Here is a 24,804-nt window from a genome sequence, read left to right as displayed (position 1 = left end):
CTGTGCTCCTGCCAGAAGTTAACTTTGCAGGAGAGTGATCCCTTTTGAGAGGGCAGACAGGCCTGCCTCCATTGTCCTGACTCAGCATGCTCAGAACAAAACGAGGACCCACAGTAGAAAGAGACATTTGTAACGCTTTGTCCCGAACACAAAATAAACAGAGCGACCACGCAGCTGGCCTGGTAGCAGCAACAGAGCCTAAGCCTTTGCTCTTCGTTTGGCAGGAAGAGCTGCGGCGCCTGCATAGGAAGGAAATATATTTTCTTTTCACCAGATCTCTTTGCCACATTCAAGAACACCCAATGATAAGACACAGCAGCTGACTCCAGAAGCAGACAGAGCCTGTTAAGATTTTACTTTACTGCCGATCCAATATACATGGATTTTTCTAGGTTCCTATCAACCTTGATTACTACACCTCTGGTAATAAAGAAACCAAGATCTTGAGCTGAACAATTCAAAAGGAAATGTCTTATTCAGGAGTAGGAAACTGCAGAATTAACCAAGATGCGTATCACAAACTGAAGTCAAACACGTGAAATAAAATCACCAAATAAAGGATTTAATGTCGGGTTCCTAAGATTTCTACCAGTCTGACAGTTTCTGTGATTAAAAAAGCCATGAGTCTTGTTTGCAGAAATTCATTATGTAGCATTGTACACTAAAATACAGGATGCTGTTACACAACCAAGCATCTGGGGAGATTAACCCCGATTAGAAAAAAAACTCTGGGAAAAGCAGCTATTTAATGGAATAAGGACGATGGCAGAATAAACTACCGGATTTGTGCAACTGAATCAGGTTGGATGTTAGGAAGTATTATTTTACCAAACAAATCAAACAGAAATATTTACCTTGATCCAAAGATATCCTGAGTACAAAGTGCTCAGTAACTTCCCACCAAGAAACCAGAGCAGTATCTTTACAGAGAGCGAGGACTAAAATGACCTGGAACATTCAGGAATATGTTTCTTCATAGTAGCAACGAAAAGAAATTCAGGGAAGCCTCATAGGAGGGTGTCCTGAGACATAGTGAATATGAACAAAGGGGCAGTCGAACCCACGCTGCAATGGCAGCTGTGGGCAACAACAGAGACATGAGAGGCCAGCAGGAAGATGCTGCCAAGCTAAGGGCAGACTGAAAAAGCCTTTGGCTGAGCTGGAGATAAAAATCCATGTAAGGGTTCTCTTCTTATGTTGTAAAGCTATCCTCCCTCTACCTATGGTCACTTCAAGGCTCCATCTCAACACACGGTTAAATAATTTCTGTACTACAGCTCTACTTCACCACTCTGTAATTCTACATAAAAATGCTACTTAATTAAAACAGCTAAAGCTTTTCCTGACAGTTTTCTTGCATTCAAGTATATGTGCTCATTCTTCCAATTATGAAGCGTCATTAGTACTTGAAAAAAGGCTGTTCCTTGCACTGAATAGAATTGCTTAGCTGATTTTATAAGGCATTTACTGTAACTGCTTTTGGGCACAAACAAAGCCGTCATTTTTTTTCTTTTTTTTTTTTTTCAGTAAAGTGTCAGAACTGTCAGAAGTATCCATTAGCACAGAATTTGTCCAAGAAGAATTCTATCATATTGCTGTTATTACAGGAAAGACAGGAAAAGTAATCTCAGACAAGGACATATGACTTGGCAGACATGTGAAGGAGAGATATCAGCCTAATATTCCAAGAACAAATTTAACTACTGCCAGCAAGCTGACAGCTACAGTTCATGTGCATCTGCTGCTTCCCATGAACTACAGTTTGCAGAAGTGTGAAACTAGACACTTAACAATTCTATCAAGTTAAGGCATTAAAGAAAAAACTCAGCACTCTGAACCCATATTACAAAAAGATTTAATATGTTTTTTTCCAAGATCTAATATATAAACGCAATGGTAATAATGTACTCTTCTTATGCAAGCTTGGATGAAATATATTGAAGTCCACTTTTCGCATATTACATAAATAATCATCTAAAGCAACCTAGAAAAGAAGAAAAAAAGCTTAGTCCATACGATACAAATAGTTGGGTATTAAGTTTAAAAAGCAATACATGAAACCAAATGAGGAGCTGCGAAAAAACTTGACGGTTTGCCTGTTTTATTAAGTAGTAGCATAACCATCACATTCAAAGGATAAAAAAAACGCAGTTTTTGTGAAGAGAAGCATTATCTTTTACTAGACCAAGGAGCAAATTATAAAAATAGACAAGACTTTGGGCCCTTGCATCAGAATGGTGGTCTATGAATATACAGATCTTGGGCAAAACGATGCAGTTAAAGAAGAAGGATTAGAAGTGTTGATCAAAACAGTGAGGTTCCACAGTCACACACACACTGTGATACTCAGAAGTTTTAGGTATTACATCCTCCCAAAACAGACACATGAAGCATCAGTTAACCATGCTTAATTTGATACTCTTCACAAACGTATTAGCACAGAAATGAGTCCATCAGTTAAAGAGTGCATGATATCACACCCACCGTACAGAAAAAAGCAGGATATGCCTTCACAGGAACTTTCTTACTGAAAGATCTAGCCTGAAAGTAAACAGGGTAAAGTGGGAGAGAAAACAAAACAAAACACAAATGTACTTATCAGGAGAATTTAAAATTTCAGATTAAACATCAAGCAATATACATAATGGTTAGAGCCAACAGACTGTATTAGAAGCTTCATCTCTTTTTATTGTGACATCCTGAAACTGTAATTTTCCATTATGTGCAAGCCAGCACCATCCCTCACTGTATGCAAAAGTAATTACGCAGAAAGTATCTAATACTGGGAGAGGCCTGCTAAAATTCTTACATGTTTTGACAACCTTATAGTTTAGATATAACACACCAATGTAAATTAGCATACCTTGTTCCGACAGAGTTCCAAGTTGCATCTGATTTAATAAATACGGTTTAATGCTTTTTTTTTTCCCCCACCAAAAAACTGTTTGCGTCCCAAGAGACAGAAATGATAGAAAGCCAGAAATGCATTTGTCTGAGTGCGTCTTTTTGGTCCCATCAGTCCCAGAAGTCCAGTTACGCTCCATTTACATTTATGGTACTTCAAAAGGATCTCAATGCCTCAGGTCCTCAGTATCTATGTATAAACAGAGTCTAAACCATAGCTGAATCCAACCCACAATTTAATCCCATGTACAACTCAGATACATCTAACAGAGCTGAGGCAAATTTTCCTGTAATGCTTATTTATAAAAACAGAATCCCTCCTTGTTTTGCCTTTTCTTACAGGTTAAAACAAACAATCAAACAAACAAACAGTCTATGAATACTGATGAGAATGGATGAGTTTCTGTTAGTTTTCCTTGATTCTTTCCAGACAACAGAGAAAATCAGGCTGAAACTTCAGGAGGGAAAAATACTGAATCTTTTCAGAAGGGCAAATTAGTTTAAAACTTTGAAATGTTATAACATGTGTGTGTATTTATGTATAAAAAAGGAAAATGCTTTTCCCTGATCTAATGGTCTGCCTTACAATTATTCATTGTGAGATTAAAAAAGAAAGGAATTGACCATCTCACTTGACCATCTTAACGGGCTGCAGGTCATTCAGAAAGCACACTATCTTCCTTGGTAAACTGAGTCCATAATGAGCTAGCATAACTGAGATAAACGCAAAAAGCCAAAAGGAGACTTTCTTTTAAAAAGAGGAACGGGGGAGGGGATGCTTAAGAGAAAGAGGGAGGACATGTAAATGTATTCGCAGGCTTTTGAAGAGATTACTGTGGAACTGACAGAGCACTTTTATTCTATGCTTTTATTCTAATAGAACACGCAATGCCTAAAGAAAACTGGAGTCTCTGTTATCTTATTTTGCCCTCTGCTGGTCATCAGCCGCAGTATCAAGAAGAGCTGACCACACTCCAGAAACCTTTTTCCCAAGATTAAGCGCCACATTACTACAATATGCTTCATATAACATTGCTGAGACCTAATTTAGCATTTGAAGATTATGTTTCTTCTGACTGTGAAAGGGGGCTGGTTACTGTTACCCTCATCCTCCAAAATATGTGGTTTGTGTAACAAATGCTGAGATTGTTGAAACTTCTCTGCAGGTTTAAACTTTACCCTACCCTGTAATTCCAACTGAGACCGAGGGTAAGTGGCTGAAAAGACCCTCAGGCAAAACAAGATGGTGATTTTATACAGGAGAACAGATGCCTTTAAAGGCACCAGCCCATTACATTCATCTAAAGTCTTGAAATACTCTGCAAATGTTGACAGCAAAAGCCTATTTCATCCATTAGGAAAGTATCTTTATCCTTGCATTAACAGAGACCATCTGATTATCAAGGAGGGTAATACCCTGTCATTACTGCCAGTTATTGCCAGTTCAAGGGGTTTGAACACTCTAGAGATCCTGCACTGCCAATTATTCTTCACCGACTATGATGGAGGCTGGAAGCAAGTATTCAGAGAGGAATTTTTTAATTTTAATTAAGAGCATATAACCCATTCATTTTTTTTAAAAAAAGGAGGGGAGGGGGAGTGTGCCAAGATCAACATTCAATTGAATAAAATGCTAATGCTGCTCTAATTTGGTTTCCTGTGTTTATACTTTTCTCTATAGTCTCTAATTACATGATCACATTGCATATTTTCCATAGGACTCTCCCAGTGCATAACATGGGCAGGGCTCTAGGAATGGAGTGGGAAGGAAGAGGGGGTAAGGTTCTGCCTGTTCTCTTCATAAGCTGGTTGGCATGTTGGGAGCCAGGAGGCCAACGTGCTAAGAATTATCAAATCATATGAAGGGCTCTGAAGAACTGAATTCTCTCTCTACTTCTGTCCCAAAGTTGCCATGTAATACCAGCAACCAAATTTTAAACAGCTGGACAATAAGTACACATTGCTCGTTTTCCATGCCTCCCATCCCTGGTATGAGAGGCATTTCAGGCCAGGCACATGGCATTTTTGTGAGCCACAATTGCAACCAAAGTAAATGAGTTTTATACACTGTGCATTATGGGTTGAGGGATGAGGAATAATAAAAAAAAAAATCTAAATATTTCAGCTTGAACAAAGATAGCACAGTTTTGACCTTGCATTTTCTTTGTCTCTGTTCCCTGCTTCTAAAGGGAATGAACAGTTTCCTTGGGCATGTGACAACAAAAACTGAGACATCAGGTGAAACAACATGAAGAAGAATTCATTAAATGCAAATGATAAATAGTCTGTATTATACAGAAAGCCTAAGGCTACACATTATTAACAAAAAAATAAAAACATTAATCAACTAACTAACCACTGAACCACTGATTGAACAAACCAGCGATGCCTCATTTTACCTTCAGAAAAATGAAGAAAGGCTCTCTTACCTCTACTGCATAAAATTGTGTGATCACAGGTAACGCTGCAATTGAGTCTTATATTAATGGTGCAAATGCAGAGATAATCTGGCATTTCTTTACTGTGAAGTAGTATCTTTTCGGACTACCTTGACTGGAAGTATTGGGTGCAATACTCCAAGTATACGCGCACATGTACTTGTAGACACAAGAAACTCTTTACAGTGCTTCTTGCAAGTTTTGTTTTCCAGATAAAGGCAGACACAGCATTGCTGATGAAACATTCTTTTGCTTTTGTATTATGCACCAACAAGCAATTCAGAGTGTAGCTAAAATAAGAGCATAAAAGAAAAAAAAAAAAAGAGTAGGACTCTGCAGTTCCTCAGGGTTCATTATCCACTGTTCCAAGCAAATAAGTCTCTCTTAATTCACTTGGTCCTGAGCCAGAAAAGAAATAAACAGAAAGCACCTTTCTCAACATAGCTTTGAGCATGGCTGGTCATGTTAGGGAACGAATCCCTCCTCCCACATACACTAACTAGCAGTTAAAGGCAACACACTCTGCCTTCTGGCAGCTGTTCCATGGTGCTGAGAAGAACCACATGCAGAAGTGCTTTCTATGGTGCTGATGCCATGGTGGCCTATAGTTGCATCTATAAAAGTCTACTTGAAGTTTCTCTCCCAGTAATCAGGCTTTTAAGCAGTATTTACATATATGCAGTTGGACCTGGCTGTGAGTAAACGGCCTCCTGTACATACAGAAAAATAAAATATTCATAGAGAAGTAGTTGTAATATTTAAAGGTTTTGTGTGGGTTTGTTGGTTGTTTTGGTTTTTTTTAATTTAAACTTTTAAAGTAACTAAAGGTAATATATTTGAAATTAAGTATGCAACTGTAAGTATTCTAACAACAAATGCACAATGCTTTGTGAAACTTAGCATAAATTATGTTTAAATAAATAAAAGGGAAGGAATCTCACATGTTCTAGATGAATATGGGCCTGGCTGGCAATGTCATAAATTACATCTCTCACATTTTTCTCTTGCTTGCCTCTTATGAAATCCTCTTGTGAAACTCCATGCTAGGCATAGGAAGGAAAAATCAAAAAGAGAAAAACCATCAATAAATATCAAGTTTCCATTTTAGCTTCTTAAAAACCTGTCCCAGCAAACAAACTAATACTACAGAATATTCAGAATTGCACTAGTTGCCCGTTCTTCTCAACAACACTCAGACATGTGAAAGCTGCATGAAGGTGGGCAGGTAGGCTTCACAGGAGACAGAGACTCCAGTAGAACTCTGTGACACTTGCCAGCAGCTGAAATGCTCACAGAAAGGATGCAAGCTGTTTTTACAGTTTCACTGTAAAACACCTTCCATGGCAAGGAATGACTGAATTTTCAGGCTATGTTTGAAAAGCTAAAAACTTGGAAGGCCTCCCATACCATCCAGTCCCAGAAGGGCTGAAAGCAGGGTGCAGCTCCTTTTTGCAGTCTTATAACTCTGACCTATAATAGTATCTACATGTTTTGCAACTACCTAAATCACTAAACTTCAAATCAAAACTTTCAACTGTATTGAAATGATATTCAGAAAATATTAACACAATTGCCTTAAGCATCACCAGAATTACATACAATTTTGGTTAAGTATAAAAAGAACAGCATTAACATTTAAAAGTAGAGACTGGAGATGAAGGAATAACAGCTGAGATGCCTACAGATCTCTAGCCAGAGAACACTGATGAAAAAATTTGAGTTTTAGTCCCATTTTACCCAAATTGCAAGGTCTGCTAAATTCCAATGTAAATTAGGTTTAAATTGGAGGACTGTATTATCTCCTACAGCAATGTATGGAACATATGCTTATAGCCATCAAATACGTAACAATAAAAAACCCACCAAATTAAAAAAAAAAAAAAAAAAAAGACCAGCACATTTACAAAGAGGTAGTAAAGAGAAACCTGAGAAGGTTGTTCAGAAGTAAAATTTCTCACAGTGCTTTCTTTATGAGGGCAGAAAAAACAAAAACCCCACCCAAACCCCAGGCCCCATTCCATATGCGTATTTCTATATATTAATGCAAAAATTCCTGAAAGCTAAAATACTACTACATTTAATAAAAATTAAAAACAAAAAAAAACCACACACAAAAAAACCCAACACCCTAGAGTTTCATGAAGGTCACTCCTCTCACCTCCCAAAAGATATAAAACCATGACAATGGCATATTACAACACCACAGCAGAAAGAGTTAAAATGAAGAAAAAAGGTGTTCTATTTCTGGCCTAATAAATTATGATTTCATATCTAGCGTTGAGAGACGCAGTTAGAAACACCATACTGTTCCGTTCCAGACAACTTGCTTTTCTTACCAACATACAAATGTCCATGGGAAGAAAGACCTTTTGTCTTGCACTGTGATATGGAGTTGCTCTTAAACAGGTAACTATGCCTTGCGCTTTCCCAATGTGACTGGCTGCATGATCGGCATGGATGTCCCTCACACCTAAAATTGCAGAAATAACTCTGTTAGAAACATACTGTAAGGGCCTTTCCAGGGGCATGGTCTTCTCTGATGTGTGTCACAGTCATATTTCAGGGAAGCTAAGTGCATTGGTCCATGACAGAACCGTCTACGTTCATAAATTGCCTCGAGATCTCATCTCAAGGGTGCAAAGCAGCAGGCAAATCCATTGACTTCTACTTTCAGGAGCAAGATGCCTCTTAGCCTGTTGCAGTTTCTGCAAAGGGTATACTTAGCGGAGCAGCACCTATTCAGATACAATACATCAGTACACAAACTCATTTTCATTGGCATGTCCTCTCCCAAGATAACAGTATTCTAAGAACTGTTTTTCCCTGCCAGAAAAATCATCGAAGTGTGAGATTCCTGACAAGCATTAACGCTTACAGCATGGTTTCCTGATTAGCTGCAGCTGATTCAGCAGGGTACTGAGGCCAAAGAGGCCGGTCCTACACTTCTCCCCTGAACCCGTATTTCTGCCACCTCCCTTATGCTGTCACGGGCAACGAGGCAGCAGCACAGCAAACGAAATCAGATCACCAAAGCAATGGAACTAACTAACTTTAGCTAATGGAAGTAACTAACTTTAGTTACTGCACAGTCACATGGCTGCGAGGTCTGACAGAAGAGGGAGAGGAGTGGGGCAGAGCAGCACCATTGCTCTTCATGGCAAGACCATACAAGGTGGGCTTAGTCTGATCACAAAGCCATGATGTTTTCACAGGACTGACCCGGGACAAATGAAAATTTAAAAGAAAATTGAAATTAAAATTCACAAAAGCTCTAACAGATGCACATTCTACAAAGAAAGAAACGAGGATGCAGGAATTACAGACCAATGAACCTAACTGACACCTGAAAACAATCCTGGGCGAACCAGATCAGGGCTGTACAGCAAGGGCTGTACCCTTGCATGAGTCCCAGAAGCCTTTGCAAAACAGTGGCTAGAAGGAGACTGCATGACCTTATTATGGCAATGGCAGCAGAAAACAGAGTGTCGCTTGGAGGAATCAATGGGTATAACTACTGATATTGATTGGGCAGCTCAGGCCTTAACATATAACTAGGAGTTTAAAAAAAAAAAAAAAAGGCTCAAAGATTAAGAGTTAGCAATGACTCATGCTTAACCCGAGAATATATCCCAAAAGTGAGGTTCTGAAAAGGTTTAACAAAATTATTGAGTAGTACCAGACTCCTAACCACTTAGGCAATGAATCAGAGTCTAAATTAAATTTAAATAATTTAAATTAATGTAAAATATTAATATTTTCAAATTCTAGGAGATAGGAGGAAGTATCAGGACTTTGGACGACAACATTATCAGTCAAAATGAGCTTGACAAAAGTAGTAACCCAAAATCAGTAAGAATAAAGCAGCACTACTACTAGGAGAGAGACACACAAACTGGAATAAAGCAGCTAAAAAGCACAAGAAATTTAGCAAACATGACCTGTAATGAAATCAGGTCCACCTAGTCTAGAAAAGACTGCTGATGGGAAACACCAAGAAAAGGGCTGCGTTCAATTAATTTCTCCATTTGTGGAAAAAACAAAGAAGTTCACTGTTTAATATGCAGTGAAGGAGATTTTTGCTTAGATATTTTGTTACACTGATATATTTAAGAGAAGTTAAACATGACAATAGGGCACCTAGAAAATCCAGAGCCCCCATAACACATTTTCAAGAACAGGATCATCTGACTTGTATCAGGAGTGACCCAAGCATTACTGAACTCCTTCAGAATAGAAGACATTTCTCAGAATGGAAGATGTTGATATTTCTCATACTCCTACAATTCTTCAGTTAGAAGTTCAGAAAGACACTTGCAACATTTCACTGATTTCCTACTGAGGAAGCGAACATCACATGTTAAGAAATAGGTTCCTCATTTCTTCCAAAGAAGAACATGCTCACCATATCTCTCATTTTTCTTTTTAAACTCTCTTAACTACAGCATTGGCCTTCCATCAGACTACTCTGATGAGCAAGAGGAAAATATTGCTACTACAATACTAAATACTACTAAACAGTAATAATTCTCATCCTTCTTTTACATCTGAGCTCATACAAGGAATACTTTTGTAATGCAAGAGACATCTAAAAATAAAGTTACCCTTTTCTTCACTGCAAGTGATAGTTCTTTCCCAACCTGTGAATCCTACATTAGACATGACATAGATTCCATCTTTTAACCACACGGATCATATAATCTTTGTTGCATTTTTTCTAGCTGTTCAATTATTGATAGTTAACCTACTTTTAGGAAGAGGAGAGGATTCATACCCGAATTTACAACATCACCAAGGGAAGTTTATAGGTTGGGAAGTCAGAAGTTTCCAGATAACCAGTGTACAATCACTGCAATACAGAACAACGGCTGCAGAGTAACTACAGCACTTTGTGTCTTGACAAAGGGGACAACCAGAAAATACAATGAAGAGCTGAATTTACCACACTCTAATAGGAGCAAGAAAAGAGAAAACAAAGCAACAAAGAACAGAGCAGTAGGAAACGGCACTTCAGTGAGCCTTCCACTGAGCAGCTTCTAAGGGAAGTACGTAGTCATAGCACAGATGCAGTAAGATTCCAGACTTATGGTTGAGCGTTCAAAAGATATCTGAAGTATTACCTAAGACAACTTCTACTGAAATTAAAACTCCAGTGGAAAGAGTAGGCTTTTTGAAACATCAATAAATATTGTACCTGCACTAATGAGTCACCAACAAAAGCTAAAAAGGGGAAAATGCCTACCCAGCATTTCCAAGGTGAGGTACAAGAGAGCACTCTGAGTGTTCTCAGCATACGTTTCAAGCTCCTGGATGTTACGGTACGCTCTATCATCCAAATTCTTCTCCTGTAACATGAACACAGAACGTCAGTAAAATGGAAATATAACTGGTCTTTGTGCAAGTTTATTACTACAGTCAGGTCAGCCTAGTCCACCACGAGAAAAAACAGACAATATTGTAGAAGGAGAGCATAAACTCAGATGGAAGTAGTCATTAAACCTTATAGCAAGTCTAACATAACCAAATAACCCCACGCAACTGCAGCCAAGTCTGTTTACTGGAGCAAATATAAACTTTTGCAATAATAAGAAATCAGAGTTCTCCATAAAAAAAAAATACAGAAAAGACAAAACATCTCATGGTACTGATGATGTGATGGTACTATTGCACTTCGAGGTTGGCAATTTTAATACATAATTTGCATCTGAAGCACTGAGAAATTTAGATAAAGAGCAATGTATTTTTTAAAACATACACAAAAATCAATGCACCAAATACACAAGAGTTTCAAAGTCATATGCAAACACTTCCAAAAATATAATATCTTCCAGCATTCTTCCTCTCCTAGTGGCTTTTGTGGTTAAAACATATCAGTCTAAAGATTAGAAACCAGTTTTAAGATTAAAAAACTCCGAAGTCTTTCATAGCAACAACACTCCAGAAGTAAATGACCATCAATTTTCTTAAGGTATAACTTCACGAGATGCTAACTTTAGCAGCAAAGCTAGCTTAAAAAATTCCTACCCTCAGTTATTCAACAACTTTTGCCTTTGTGCCAGAGTTGGTAGCAGCATCACTGTACCAGTGAAATTCTTCCTCTTGTTTTTCCCAGGAAAAGGGCCGTTATTTTAGAATTCAAGTGATTTGAATGCTTTAATTTACAACACTCCTTAGAACAAACACCACAGCCACGATAAGCAGAAGCAGCGAACTGTGGCAGAAAGGTTCAGAGTGGTCATTTAATTTTTGAGATTTTATAGCCATGACTCGTGACAAGAGAAGGCTATGTAGGGGCAAAATTGACATGGTTAAGAAAAGAGGCAAGGAAGAATACGATGATGCCAATGATGTAGATTTATGCAACTTCGTGCAATATGCAAGATGTCCTTTCTCTTGGGCAAGATTGGAATGGCACATGGTACGAGTTTCCCTTCTTGCACATCTACATTTCCAATTCTATTAAAATGTAGTTTTCCAGAATTCTTGACAGTTGCATATGGAGACCTTACTACTTAATCCCATAGGATGGAACTTCGCTCACTTGCATACAGAAAGGTATCTAACTGTAACTACCAATGGATTACCTCCCTCTAGGGGCAACCACCTCAAATTAGGAATAGACACCAGCAACAGAAAACATAAGCACAGATACACTGGTTACCAGAGCAGGGAACAAAAAAGATGCCGACTCCCAAACTGCATCTATTTTAAAGCAAAACTAAACAAAGGATTCCATTAGCCATTTTGGCCAGGAAGAGCAGAAATTATGAGTAGGGGCATCAAAGCAGAATTAGAAGGAAATACAGCAGTACCGTTCTTAAAGAGAAATACTATTGTCTGGAAAAGAGGAATTACTTAAGCTTTTGTTTTACACACAAACATAAAATTAAAGGGAAAAAAAACACATGCAACTAAAACCAGAATCAGACCTTGAATGGTAACACTTACTCTTTCATCAATGATCTTCATGAACCACATTTTAGTCAAGTTATGCCTCTTGACAGCCTGAAAATCATCAAATAAAACATCCAAGTTAATGCATACAAAGCGATGGTAGTACTGCATTCTGAAGGCTGAAATATATTATAGATAATCCTTTTCTCACAGGGATTGTATTCACTGGGTTAAATGAAAGTGGCACAACAGTGGAAAATTAATAGATTCGTATGATTGACTTCTTCAAATACAAAAATTTTCAACTGGCATTTGTTACGAGTTCTTGCACACAAAAAGCAAAATCCTGGACATCAAGCCACTTAACAAAAAGCATTTCTTTAAAAATATTTTTCAAAGTAATTTATTCTTTCATGGAGTCATGCGTTACCACAAGATATTTGCAGATAACTTCGTTCACTGTCCAAAGAGAAAAGTTTCCTCCAGAGTCAAGGAATAAAAAGATTTCCCCTGTAAATTTTCATGAAAACATCCGTACAACATACCAACACATACTGTAAAGACAGCATCCTAACAAAGTAATATAATTAACAGTACGGTTTTGTTTAAAAGAAGTGTCTCACAGCGTCTTATATTCACACATTCTTCTTTTGGCTCCTATCTTGTATTTGACTTCCTTCCTGTACCACTTCATTCTATCAACTTATCCTCAGTCCTCTTACACACACCGAATTCCGCAGACTGCACCGTCAGAAAGGCCACAATCTCACATATAAATATTTATAAACAAAACTTACAGAGCACATTTCTCACAATCTTAGGCTTCATAGCTCACTTTCAACTTCTTTTCATCCATTATATTTGTAAATGTTTGTTCAAGGTTTGACAAGACTTGAGCTTCTTGTTGATTCAACAAAATCTGCTTGAGGAAGTACTCGGTATGTGAAAAGGCAAATTTTAAGCTATAAATTCAAATGGCAGTTTTGCCTCTCACTTGTTCGTCTTGAGTATCGTTTTGTAAATGAAATCCTTGAAACAGTCACAGGTCAAGACTTAAAACACTGAGTTCTGCTAAATTACCCAATTTGCACATTACATCCATTTTGAGCTACCCTCATTCAAACACGCAGGTCCTCAATTTTCCTAAGTTTTGAAAATCAGCCTCTTCCACAGAAATGAATGGAGAATTAGGCCTCACTTTCTGCACGTTCAAAATGGACAGATAAATAAGAACAAACATCATATGGTTACTGTATAAGTTTATATTAAAGTCACTAAGTGCTGAGCTACTAATAATTCTAGAAATCTTATTAAAGGCTATTTATATACTTTAGTACTGCATAAAACTCTTGGAATCCAAATGTGAGTATTCTGGGATATACAAAACTTCAGGAATACATTCAACATCATAAATTAGTATTTCTTCTGGAAAATCAAAATTGTTCTCATACAAACTCAACGGCAAGAAAGGGGCACACATAGAATATGCTGTGCAAAAGGAAAGCTAATTCTTTTAACAGCTCTGCAACACTTGTGAGTTCAGGTGCCTTTTCAAATCCTTCTTTCTAAGAATTACAATGATATTCTTGCACTTTGTGAACCTGTGCTCTTCAGACAGGTCGTTCTTGGGGTTTTTGCTGAAATGTAGACATAAAATCGTATCTTGAGTGCAAAGGTCACATTGGACTGTTAGGTCACTCCAGCACTCTGCAGTGTTCCAAGCTATCAGAGCTCCTAGAAATACTTTTCAAATTATTTTTCAACATCTTATTTCCCAGTTAGTCCTGTTTGGATTGTCTTATATTTGTCTTCCTTCACAGAAATCGTAAGGTGAAATATTACCACAGAGATAGGTCAGTTATTTCTTCCACTTCAAAATCAATTTTCTGTTTTGTGAGAAAGGAGTACCACAGGCAGTCTTAGCTGTTGGAAAGGGTTGCAATTGATATCTCAATATCTGAACAATTTACATCTGAATGTTGTGCTGGCTTTGGCTGAGATACAGTTAAAACTTCTTCGTAGCAGCTTGTATGGGCCTATGTTTTGGATTTGTGCTAAAAACAGTGTTGATAACACAGGGATGTTTTTGTTATTGCTGAGCAGTGCTTACTCAGTGTCAAGGCCCTTTCTGCTCTTCATACCACTCCACTAGCGAGCAGGCTGGGGATGCACAAGAAGTTTGGAGGGGACACAGTTGGGACAGTTGACCCCAACTGACCAAAGGGATATTCCAGACCATATGATGTCATGCTCAGCAATAAAACTAGGGAGGAGGTTAGAGGCCGGGGAGCACTGCTCAGGGACTGGTTGGGCATCGGTCAGTTGATGGTGAGCAATTGTTTTCATTTGCATCACAGGTCTTTCTTGGGTTTTATTTTTCTCTTCTTTTCATAAAAATAATAATAATAATTATTATTATTCTTTTTAATTCTTAAACTGTTTTTATCTCAGCCCACCAGTTTTCTACCCTTCTGACTCTCACCCCATCCCACCAGGGAGGAAGGGAGCAGCTGTGCAGTGCTCAGTTGCCAGCTGGGGTTAAACCACAAAAATGTTTTGGGTTTTTCCTAAATTACTCTTCTGCTAATAAACATTTCCACCCCACATTGATACACACAAGCAGCCTGAAATTAAACCTGGTCAAAGGAATATATACAATCATACCCAAAACTAGCTTGTACCTAATCCACTCAATCAGACAACTGAGACGCTATCTTCAGAAACAAAAATAAGTTAATATCCACTAAAGCAAGTTCCTTCTTGGAAAGGAGACAAAAGCATTTTGGGAGAAAATGGTCCTATTCCTGGGAAGCTTGCCATATGCTGGAAGAGAGACAGAAAGAAGGAAATAAAAAGCCAAGGCACAGACAGATTGACATGCAAAACGACCAATTCTGAATTTTAATGTCTGCATTAAAATATCACCCTAGGTGCATCTTCAACTCCCATAATCCCATAAAAGGCTCACAACATTTGCCAGTCTCCGTTCTAACTGTACAAACGCTTTGTTGTGGCTAAAGCACACACTTTATCTGAGCTGGAGAGACCTATGAATAGCTCTGATCCTCCTAAAAGTGACTGTAACAGGTGTTTTTCTTTTATTTTACTTCTTGGCTTTACCTATGTTTTCTCTTAGTTAAACAAACTGTGTCTTGTTTAAATCCTAATTTTAATCTAAACATGAGGGTTGATAGGCAGGAACAAATGCTCACTTATGCTTTATTTCACATTTGAAGGAGGAAAAGTCAGGGAGAGGCCACAGTTCCAGCACTGCCAAAAAAATCACTGAAAGAGGATTTGGAAAGGACTCATTTTTGTGGTCTCGGAGATGCTGCAAAGATAGATACGAAGCCAAGATGGCAACAAGTGAAACGCTCTAATCCCACAGGAACTGAATTGGTCTAACCCAGCATTACAGTGTGTCCTGCTTTTCTCAGGATTTGAACAGGAGCAATGCAGATGTATACTTGGATGAAGACTCCACATTTCACTGCTTGTTTTCCAGCAGGTCCATAAACCTAACTACCTACGGAACCTACGTTAACTGTATTCAGCTATTGAGATCTGGACAAACTGCAGCTTTTCCTGTCCAGGAGCTCAGAGATCTTTAGTTTAAATGCAAGTTCTGATCTCAGAGTACAGGCCTTTTGGTAGCTGCTCTTTTGGAAGTTCTAAGACTTGCTATGACCCATGGCTCTAAGATGAGAAGTTAGCAATGTATGGAATTTCCATCCCCAAAGAAAATCAAAATTCAACTCAATGTGACCCTGACAATCTAATCTAACTTTGATGTTAGGCCTTCTTTAAGTGGTAAGTTGGACTAGATGACAACCAGAGATCCCTACCAACTAAATTATTCTGTGGTTATGTATCAGCATCAAGGGGAAATCTATTTACACCGCCTTCAGACCTTCAATCATCTACTGAACATATCAATGACAGTCCTAACTAGAAACAAAACATTTTGCAAGAAAGCCTCTGTTTCTTTGGCCATGACCGGCAAAGGAATAGATCTGTAGGAGTACTTTATGTCGGATATTCTAGTGCCTGCAGAACTGAGGCATCTTGGTAAAAATAAACTGTTAAGCTCACAGGTATATTCCCTGTTACACAAAAGGATGTGTGCAAAACATAATACATAAAGTCATCAAGCAACTCTTGACGCAAGGAGAAGGCTGTACTAAGATTCCTCCTATTATGCAGTAACTAGGTATGAAGGTCTGGGGCTTTTCTCCATATCCTTTTTGCTAGTTCATCCCCTGTGCTTAGTCTCCTGTCTTTTTGTACAGCTTATTCTCTTCAGGCAGTACTAGTATTGGCTCAGGAAAGTACACTTAAGCACTTCGCTTGCTATCAACTTATGGTTTACCACAGTTTACTCTGTCCTTCGCCTAAACAGAAGAGAAAAAGCAGATGCATCACAGAATTCTGACCTTCCAAGTAGGTCCTACCTAAATATTTTCCTTCTCCAACTCTGCATTTTGGTTGCAGGACACTTAAAGCATCACACAGACACAAACACAATTTACATTATCTGTTTTATATAAAATAATGCTGTTAACTATGCAACACAGCACGCACTAAACAGTGACGTCATTTCCCACAGTAGTATTTTAGTCAAGTGAATTTTTGGAAAACTAAGGTGTATTTTACCCTCCACAGTTCTGTAGCAACTGGTTGATGTGGTGGGTTATCGCCATATATATTTTCCACAGCCTCCCTCCAGAACTGCATCCGCATCAAACCCGTAGTCTTCTGAGTTATGGAGTCTTTAATCTGGAAAGGATACATCTGGAGTGAAATTCACAGTGTCTTTAAGGCACTTGGTCTATCTACACTGAAAAGACAGACACAGGACACAACCAAACTCAGTAGGGAAAACACTCAGTTCCGAATTTAAGTTTATTCCTCATAAAGTATATGAATGCTACAGAGAGTAGAAAAAAAAATCTTCACCACAACCTGACTTTGAAACCCATGGAGACTGAGTCCTGCACAACCCTCACCTCAGCTTTCTTCCCAGCAGGAAAAGAAGCAGTGGTAAGAGCAGCAAGGGAGGGTGGTGCCACAGGTTGCCAGAAGCATACAGAAGCGGATCTGGGATTTTGCTTGGTCAGCATATTTCCTGGATCACTGCTTTCTGGCAAGGTTTACCAACTTCCCTGGTTGAACTGGCAGTTTCTGGCCACCCAGCAAAGGGGACAGACTGCAGCCACTCCCCTCCCACAACTCTCTAATTACAAACTTCCCTCCTAGCAGCCTTTCCATCACCTAGCTTCCCCCAACAAAGACCTGGGACTGATTATATCATCCAAGTTTTTAACAGATGTTCTACAGATAGGATTTAGGTGACATTTACCAATGCAATTGCTGCATTTGAAGCCAGGACATAGATGCAATCACATGACAGCATCAAAGACCACAGCTTGATACTATTATAACTTAATTTATCAGCTTGTTTGTTATAACTTAATTTTAAAATGTACAACAAAGAGGAAAGAGAAAAATTATATACATAAACAAAATAAACTGGGGGAGGCTGGCTACTTTCCAAGGGCCATTCAAAACTAGAGGTTTGTATTGCCCTACTTATTCATTGCTCCTTATACAAAAAGTTAATCTCAGCAAAACACCACCTACTAGTGTAATTTAGAATATTAAAACTGTTATTTTACATTTCCAGAGTTCACAAATATATTTTAATACCTGCCTGAGCCAGTTCCACATTGAAAGCTCTCAAGGCAAAAGCAGAGGTTCGAGATTCCGCAGGCAACAGCAGAGAACACAGAAAGCCTTCATAGTCACGCTTTCTATAAAAGATGAAAAAAAACTTTATTATTTATAGCTCTACATAAATTGGGGGTGCTATTGCTTAGCACTGAACTCCTAAAATAGTAGCGATAAGTTAGAGTTCAAAACTCTGACTTGGCAAAAGTAGCAGCTTTTAAGCTTATTTTAAAATAAGACAAACTCCCAGAGATGGGGGACGCTGTCTGAATCTCTCAGTGCACCTCTCAATCTCAGATCTCAAGATATTTGGCTAAAGGCATGGAACAAGGCTGTGGCAGAATTGCAAACAGAATCCAGATTGTCTGACTTCCAGACTTCTGTTCCAAACATGAAGCCACATTTCTTTAAAAGATTGTGGTTCGGAGCTTGGCAGAAGAGCACTTGCTTAACCAGTAAGTTTTTGTTTATTGGCAACTATACTGAAAGCGTAACAATTCTGGGTCTTGGCAGTTTCGCTGCAGGTAACCTGTTGCCAATCTAGAGTGATATGCCTCTGTTTGGCCACTTGGGTGTGCCATTACATTAAAAACAATCAGTGCACAGAATTACAAAGTGCAAAATCATACATGACTGTAGCTAACAAAAAAAAACACTTGGCCACCTTTGAAAAGCTAAATTCCTTGTTTTGAGCAATATTTTTGTGTGCTTTCTGATAAGCCTGTAACCTGATTCTTCATTAGAAGACGACCAGCAACTCCAGCCTTCTCCTGGAGAGTGGAGAAGCAGGTGTGAAAGAAAACACATTTACTCATTTTCATGAAGTCTGCTGTTCTTACATGTACTTATATTTCTTTTGAATCTGAGCGTAAAATAGCAAAGCCAAACTAAAACCAAGGGTTATTAGGGTTGCTACTTTTAGCATCAAACAAAAAGGAAGTGAGATTTAACAGAGATTCTTATCCCTACAACACACACCAGCTGCTAACTAGCAAATGCTTAGTTTTCACAACAGTTGTGAAACTTGTTTTAGAGCTTGATGCAAATCCAGAAGCATCAACACAACAACAACAAAAAAAAAGACATTTGTAAATTTTAGCAGGCTTTAATGGTCACCTTCATATTAAAGAACAGATGCATCAAACCTCACCCAATTAATACACTTTCTGAAAAGCATTATCAGCTCAAAACCAAGTGTTTGTTTTTTTTTCAAGACTGATTATAGTAATACCCAGTATTGTCCACCTTGGGCAGAGCTGAAAGGTTTACAGCCACATTTTCCCAGTTCCAGTTATGCAGTTTGCCTGGGTCATTCATGCAACACAGAACCACCTCTACTTCCAGAAAGGAAACAAAGAAACACATTACACAAAGTAAATGGCAGCACAATAGAGAAATTTGTCTTCCCTCTAGTAAAGATGTTGGCATGTTGGGTTTGTTTTGGGTTTTTTTTCAATTATTCTAAGCTTAAAAATTAAACGTATCAAAAACCAGCTAAGAACGAAATCAGAAAGTTTATGCTGACATAACAGTAAAAAAGCAAATACCTTAAGCTTCAGCATGTAAAATAAAATTGATATTGCTACAGATCATGTTCCAGCCCAGCCCTCTTTGTGTATTAAGATACAGAATGAAGAATGGAGGGAACAACCTTAAGTCTGGTATTAAGTGTTTTTCATAGTTTCCCTCTCAAATAAGTACAAGGTTACACATGAACCCAGAGATGGGAAGAAAAGTTGGTTATGACCATTACTGGGCTTTCAGTATAATGAAGAATGTTAAGTCTTAAAAAGACTTTCTTCCACGTTATAGAACTCCATAATACCATCAAATCACAAGCTTGTCTTCCAGAGCTGACATCATAAACAGCAAGAGACAGAAAACACACAGACTAGGGAAACATATTTTTAATCAAACAGCTTAAAGCTACTTCTAAGAGCGTTGTTTAACATAAAAAGGAAAATCCAAGAAAAAGGACGTCTTGCATATGGCAAAAAGTTGCAGAAAACTGTACCATTAAAGCATAACTTGGCTGTTGTTCTTCCTAATGTGTGGGAGACTCAGATTCAGGACTGAGGAGTTGCTAATGCTTGCATAGCCTCAAGTGTTTTATTTCTGCTTGCATAGTAACTCTTCCTCTTATTTTTAATAACTTATGATATCCATTCAATATATGAGTTACTGTGAACAGCAGCTTCAATTAAACGATGCCAAAAGCATAACCACCTTTCATTTTACTATTTGAATGCTTGTAGTCCTTTCTATCGTTTCACAAAAATAACAAAAAAAAGTTTAAATTCAACCATCTCAGCTTCTGTGCCTTGGAATCTAACTATTCTGTTCACAGTTGTTTGTTATGGAAAACATTTTACCTGTATATTAACTGTACATGCACCCTCTGATCTCCTGAGTAACAGGTAAACAAATCCCGGGTAGAGTAACTGGGAAAATGAAGCTGTAACTTGGAAGTTTTATCAAGGAAAATGCAACTTGGCTATGCATTCTGGTGTATCTGTAAAGGTCTGCTGCTTGGTGCTGCACAGAAAATTTAAGACTGTCACTTTTCTTTCCATTAGTTTTCCTACTTCAAACATTACTGCTGACCACACACACCATTATACCTTTTACAAGCATCAGTTTGGAGAGGACGCTGTTCCACTCTCTCTATACACTCTTGGAAGCCTTCTCCCTGCTTTTGTCAAGCATCTAAGACAACTGTATCGCAAGAGAAATTATTTAAGTATTTACAAAGAGACTTGTTTAATTTCTTACTTTATACCTCTCAACTCTTGCAGACTAGAAAGCAGCTAAGGGGCCTTGCACGTTGTTTATGGCCCAGAAGCCAAGCAGAAAACATTGTCTGGCCGGGAAGTGTTTGAGCTGGACACTTGGTGCATTTCGGATTTGACCAAAAATGAATACTTTGGAAAACTAGACTTTCTCCCCTTCCTGCATTCAAGTCAGAGAAGCTGCTTGCACTGTCTGTCCAGCTGTCGGATTTCCTCTACTTTTGCTTATTTTCCAAGGAGTACTTGGGAAGGCTGGCTATTTCTCAGAAGCCAAGATGATCTGAAAACACCTATTATGTTTTAACATCCACTTCGGTCGTCTAGCTCTCCAAAAAGTGGAGACAATGATATGAAGACATTCAGTATTTCAGAATAAAAGCAGCTGTGAAAGAAGCGGAGGAGGGAAATTGCCGCTTACAGGTTAAACCATCCACGCAGCTGAAATATTTATCCAGTTTCCATCGCTCCCCGCCCCGAAGAGCCGAGGACCCGGAGCAGCCCCTCCGCCGGCGCCGATCACTTCAGGGCCGCAGCAGTTATTTGCGAGGCCGAGGGCGGCCCGGGCGAAAAGCCCGGTCACCTTTTGCGGGAAACTCCGCAGCCTTTCCGTCAGGAAAAGCGTTCCCAAGCCTTCCTCTGACACACTCGCCGACCCCTGAGCAAAGGAAAGCCCGCGCGTCTGCAGGCCTCCCCCCTGGGCACTCACCGCACCAGCTCGGCACAGTACTGCACCTCTCCTCCGGGCACCGGGCGGCTCCAGCCCGCCGCCGCCCTTCTGCCGCCAGGCCCGGGCCACGGGAGCCCGCCGCGGGAGCCCGCCGCCCTCAGCAGGCGATGGCAGCGTGGGTGCCGCAGCCCACCCCGCGCCATGGCGGAGGCCGCCATGCTACCCGCCTCCCCGCCCATCCCCTCCCCTCCCATCAGGCACCCTGAGCCCGTGGCGCCTCTCCGGTGTTAATGTTTAACGGAGAAAGTACCGGTAGATGGCAGCCGAGAACGCGCGGTTCCGGCCCGGGGCTTTGTGGGAGCCATACCGCCTTTTGTTGTCTTGCAAATGGCGTCCGTTGTGTCGCCTTGGCCTCGGTTTCCCCCGGCTCCCAGGCGGTAGTTGCTGGCGGCGGGCCGAAGTGAATTCCTCCGCTCCCTGGGAAAACAAGCACTTGGGCTTTAAACCAGTAGTCCCCCCCCAAAAAAAATGAGGAAACCGAATAGTAAAAAACTCCTAGCCATGGGTAATGTGGCATAGGAGACTCTCAGGAGCCACTGCAGGACCGGGAATAAGCCTCGGGGCCGGTTGGCTGGTGCGGGAGCAGAGCCGGGCCTGGCTGCCGGGGAGCAGGGCTGACCCCAGGGCTCGGTCCTCGGCGGAACATTTGGTTTAAGTTTTGCAACAGAGGGCCCTGTTTCCTTCTCTTGGCTGGGAGAGGAACTCCATACTGCACAGGATGGCTGGTGTTTATTTAGAGGCAGAATGGTCCTACTAGTCCTGTGGCCATGGCAGAGTAGCCATGCTCCCTCAAAAGTTTGGCCTATATGGGGATAAGCCAGCAAATTCATAAAAAAAGTACCACCATGCTTAAGAGCAGTTTCATCTTAAAACTATGCCAGCCCAACCTATTAGTAACTATCCCAACTTAGTTATTACTGGAAGCAATGGCAGTCTGGATTTTCTTTCTAACCCCACCCTTGCCATCCTTTTCCCTGGTGCCAGTTTCGACTTTAATTTTACAGTACAGTGAGTTGATTCAGGGATTGAAACCAGCAGAAACACAGCCGCGGCTTGCTTTTGGTTTTCCTGAGTTTGTTTTCTGCAAGTTTGGTGCCTTGAATCAGTCACTGCATGGCCAGCTGAGCATCAGTGCCAGCACAGGGCCTTAACATGAGCAAGGGGCTGTGGGCTGGAGAGAAGGCAGCATCTCCTGGTTTGTGGGCAGTAATACATGTGTTCATTAGCTTAGCTGTAAAGTGAAGCCATGCAGTAAATACAGGGAGAGTTTTGAGTGGGCAGCGACATTCAAGTGACAAGGCATCTGTTTGGAAATGAGAGCAAGCCTTTATTTTGTGTCACAGAGACAAGGAGGAGAGGGAGGATAGGGGTCTCACTTCAGCATTATTTATTTTATTGATTAGTGACTCATGTGGGTTTATCCTGAGCCTTTCTTCTTCCCTTTCCCTCATCTCTAAAGTTCTCTTTGTCTTGAAACTCTGGACCTTGTTTTAAACCCTTGCTATGCCTTGAGCAGGATTTATTGTTTGTCAGGGCACCCAAAGGAGGTCATTTAGCTTTGGGTGGAGGCTGAAACTGCTGTTGTTTAAGTTTTCAGAGAGAACCCCTAGATAAATGAATCCAGCTCTTTCAGCTGTTGCCAATTCCTGGCAGAAGGGTTACGTAAACATACTCTAAACCTCAAGGGTATTATAAATAAATCTTATAAAATATTAACTTTTGTTAATCTCCGAATGAACCAAAATGGTGCTAAACTGATTTAAACCCTTAGAAAGAAATGAATAAACCAGGTGTCGTATAAAAAACAATAATCCTGACCTCTTTCTCAGTGTGCTGACATTTGTTTCTTATTGTTCTGTACCTTTACTGTTCTTTTTAAATTACACTTTTTTTCTTTAAACAAATATTTCATGTATCATGTATAGTTATTGAAAAGCTTCTTCAAGTCTGTATTGATTTTAGTAAGTTAGCCTTTTGTGTTGCCAATGCAGTGGTAGTAATGATTTGGCTTAATGTTTTAGTGTTTAGCAGTATATATGAAAATTTAAGCTTAGTAAGGGGTGTCTACAAACTTTTATTAATGATCTCATTGTGTTAAAGAGCACGTTTCATCACCTTTTTCAGTATTTCTCTCAGCAGTGGAAGGTAATTGCCTGTTTCTCTGGTGTGTACTTATTACTGAACTATATTCTCCCACTCACTTCTCAGATGAAAGTCTGAAATCCTTGGGCAGCAATGCTAGTGACAGCAATGGCTGGTTTAGGTAGAGATAATTCAGTTATTGTTCTAACCTGGAATTTCTGGAAAAAGCAAGTTTTGAGTCAGGAAATTCTGATCAGTTATAGCCAACCCTTGTTAAAAGAACAGTCAGGTATTATTTGTCAACGTATAATTGAGAAAAAGAGACCCTCAACTGTTTCATGATGGCCAAACAGAGGCTGAAGTTTAGGAGGTCTACATGTATTCACATGATTGTACCAAAAAAGTCTTCATGCAGAGGACAATGGGGGAGAGAGACCCACCTCAGAACATCCAATGGCCAGAGGCTGAGGTGCTCACTGGGTGCGGGAAACTGGCACCGGGATCCCTCATCTGTAGGGACAAGAGCAGAAATATGAACAGTGGTCTGACAGGTCTGTTCTCTATGCTCACATGGGCAAACATATATTCTCTCTCTCTCTCTCTTTTTCTCTCGTTTTCTTCTTCTGAATAATCCTGGATTCATTCCAGTATCAGAGTTAAGGAAAACTCCGTGTGTAGTAACAATAGTGTTTCCTGTCCAGTTCCATGCCACAGCCAACAGGCATATGCAGTTATTTTTACCTAGACTACTAAAAATACTCAGCCAAAAATCTTTGTTTAAAGGTGGACAAGAAAAGAAAATATGTGTAACTGCAGTCATTCCTCTCCTGGCCACAGAATAATACATTAATGCATGTGATAACAAGCACTGAGCCACTTTAAAACACAGTTTACCCTTTTTCTGTGGTTTATACAGCTAAGGCTTTAATTACACAGTACACAGAAAGTTCCAAAAGGATGTTACAGTGAAGGGGTTTCGTCTTTGTTGCTGCTGCATTTGTTTATTTTTTGTAGTTTTGTTTGCCGATAAGTGTGCTGGTAAACTTTCATTTATTTCTTGTTACCATTGTGGTCTTTCCATCCCCGATTTCAAGCACAAATAAATGTTGCAAAAGGTGCTGTGCTAACAGCAGTGGGAAACAAAGGTCTCAGTGATTTCTGAAGGATGAGGACCACTTCATGCTCCTTTGGCTGTGTGCTGCAGGACTGAGCTGGAGTGGCCGTCCTTCAGAGTGAAAGGAAACAG

The 24,804-nt window shown here is 39.6% G+C and overlaps 1 protein-coding gene across 3 annotated transcripts; it reads right to left on the bottom strand.

The window, feature by feature from the left end:
• Window positions 1-1,855: 1,855 nt before the first annotated feature.
• On the bottom strand, window positions 1,856-21,634 carry NDUFAF6 (NADH:ubiquinone oxidoreductase complex assembly factor 6). Of its 3 annotated transcripts, XM_086609468.1 has the most exons (9): window positions 21,456-21,634; window positions 17,944-18,043; window positions 16,887-17,009; window positions 12,288-12,344; window positions 10,582-10,684; window positions 7,679-7,812; window positions 6,284-6,385; window positions 2,485-2,541; window positions 1,856-1,984 (listed from the first exon to the last, which is right to left on the bottom strand). In XM_086609468.1, the coding sequence occupies exons 1-9, from the start codon at window positions 21,632-21,634 to the stop codon at window positions 1,856-1,858; spliced, it is 984 nt and encodes a 327-aa protein (XP_086465594.1). The 3 variants fall into 3 exon arrangements, with proteins under 3 accessions (XP_086465594.1, XP_086465595.1, XP_086465596.1); XM_086609469.1 differs by lacking the exon at window positions 21,456-21,634 and having other exon boundaries at window positions 17,940-17,997; XM_086609470.1 differs by lacking the exons at window positions 2,485-2,541; window positions 21,456-21,634 and having other exon boundaries at window positions 17,940-17,997.
• Window positions 21,635-24,804: the final 3,170 nt, after the last annotated feature.

The sequence above is a fragment of the Tauraco erythrolophus genome, chromosome 3 (assembly GCF_009769465.1).
Source record: "Tauraco erythrolophus isolate bTauEry1 chromosome 3, bTauEry1.pri, whole genome shotgun sequence".
Taxonomy (NCBI): domain Eukaryota; kingdom Metazoa; phylum Chordata; class Aves; order Musophagiformes; family Musophagidae; genus Tauraco; species Tauraco erythrolophus.
This window is presented reverse-complemented; position numbering and strand designations above follow the sequence as displayed.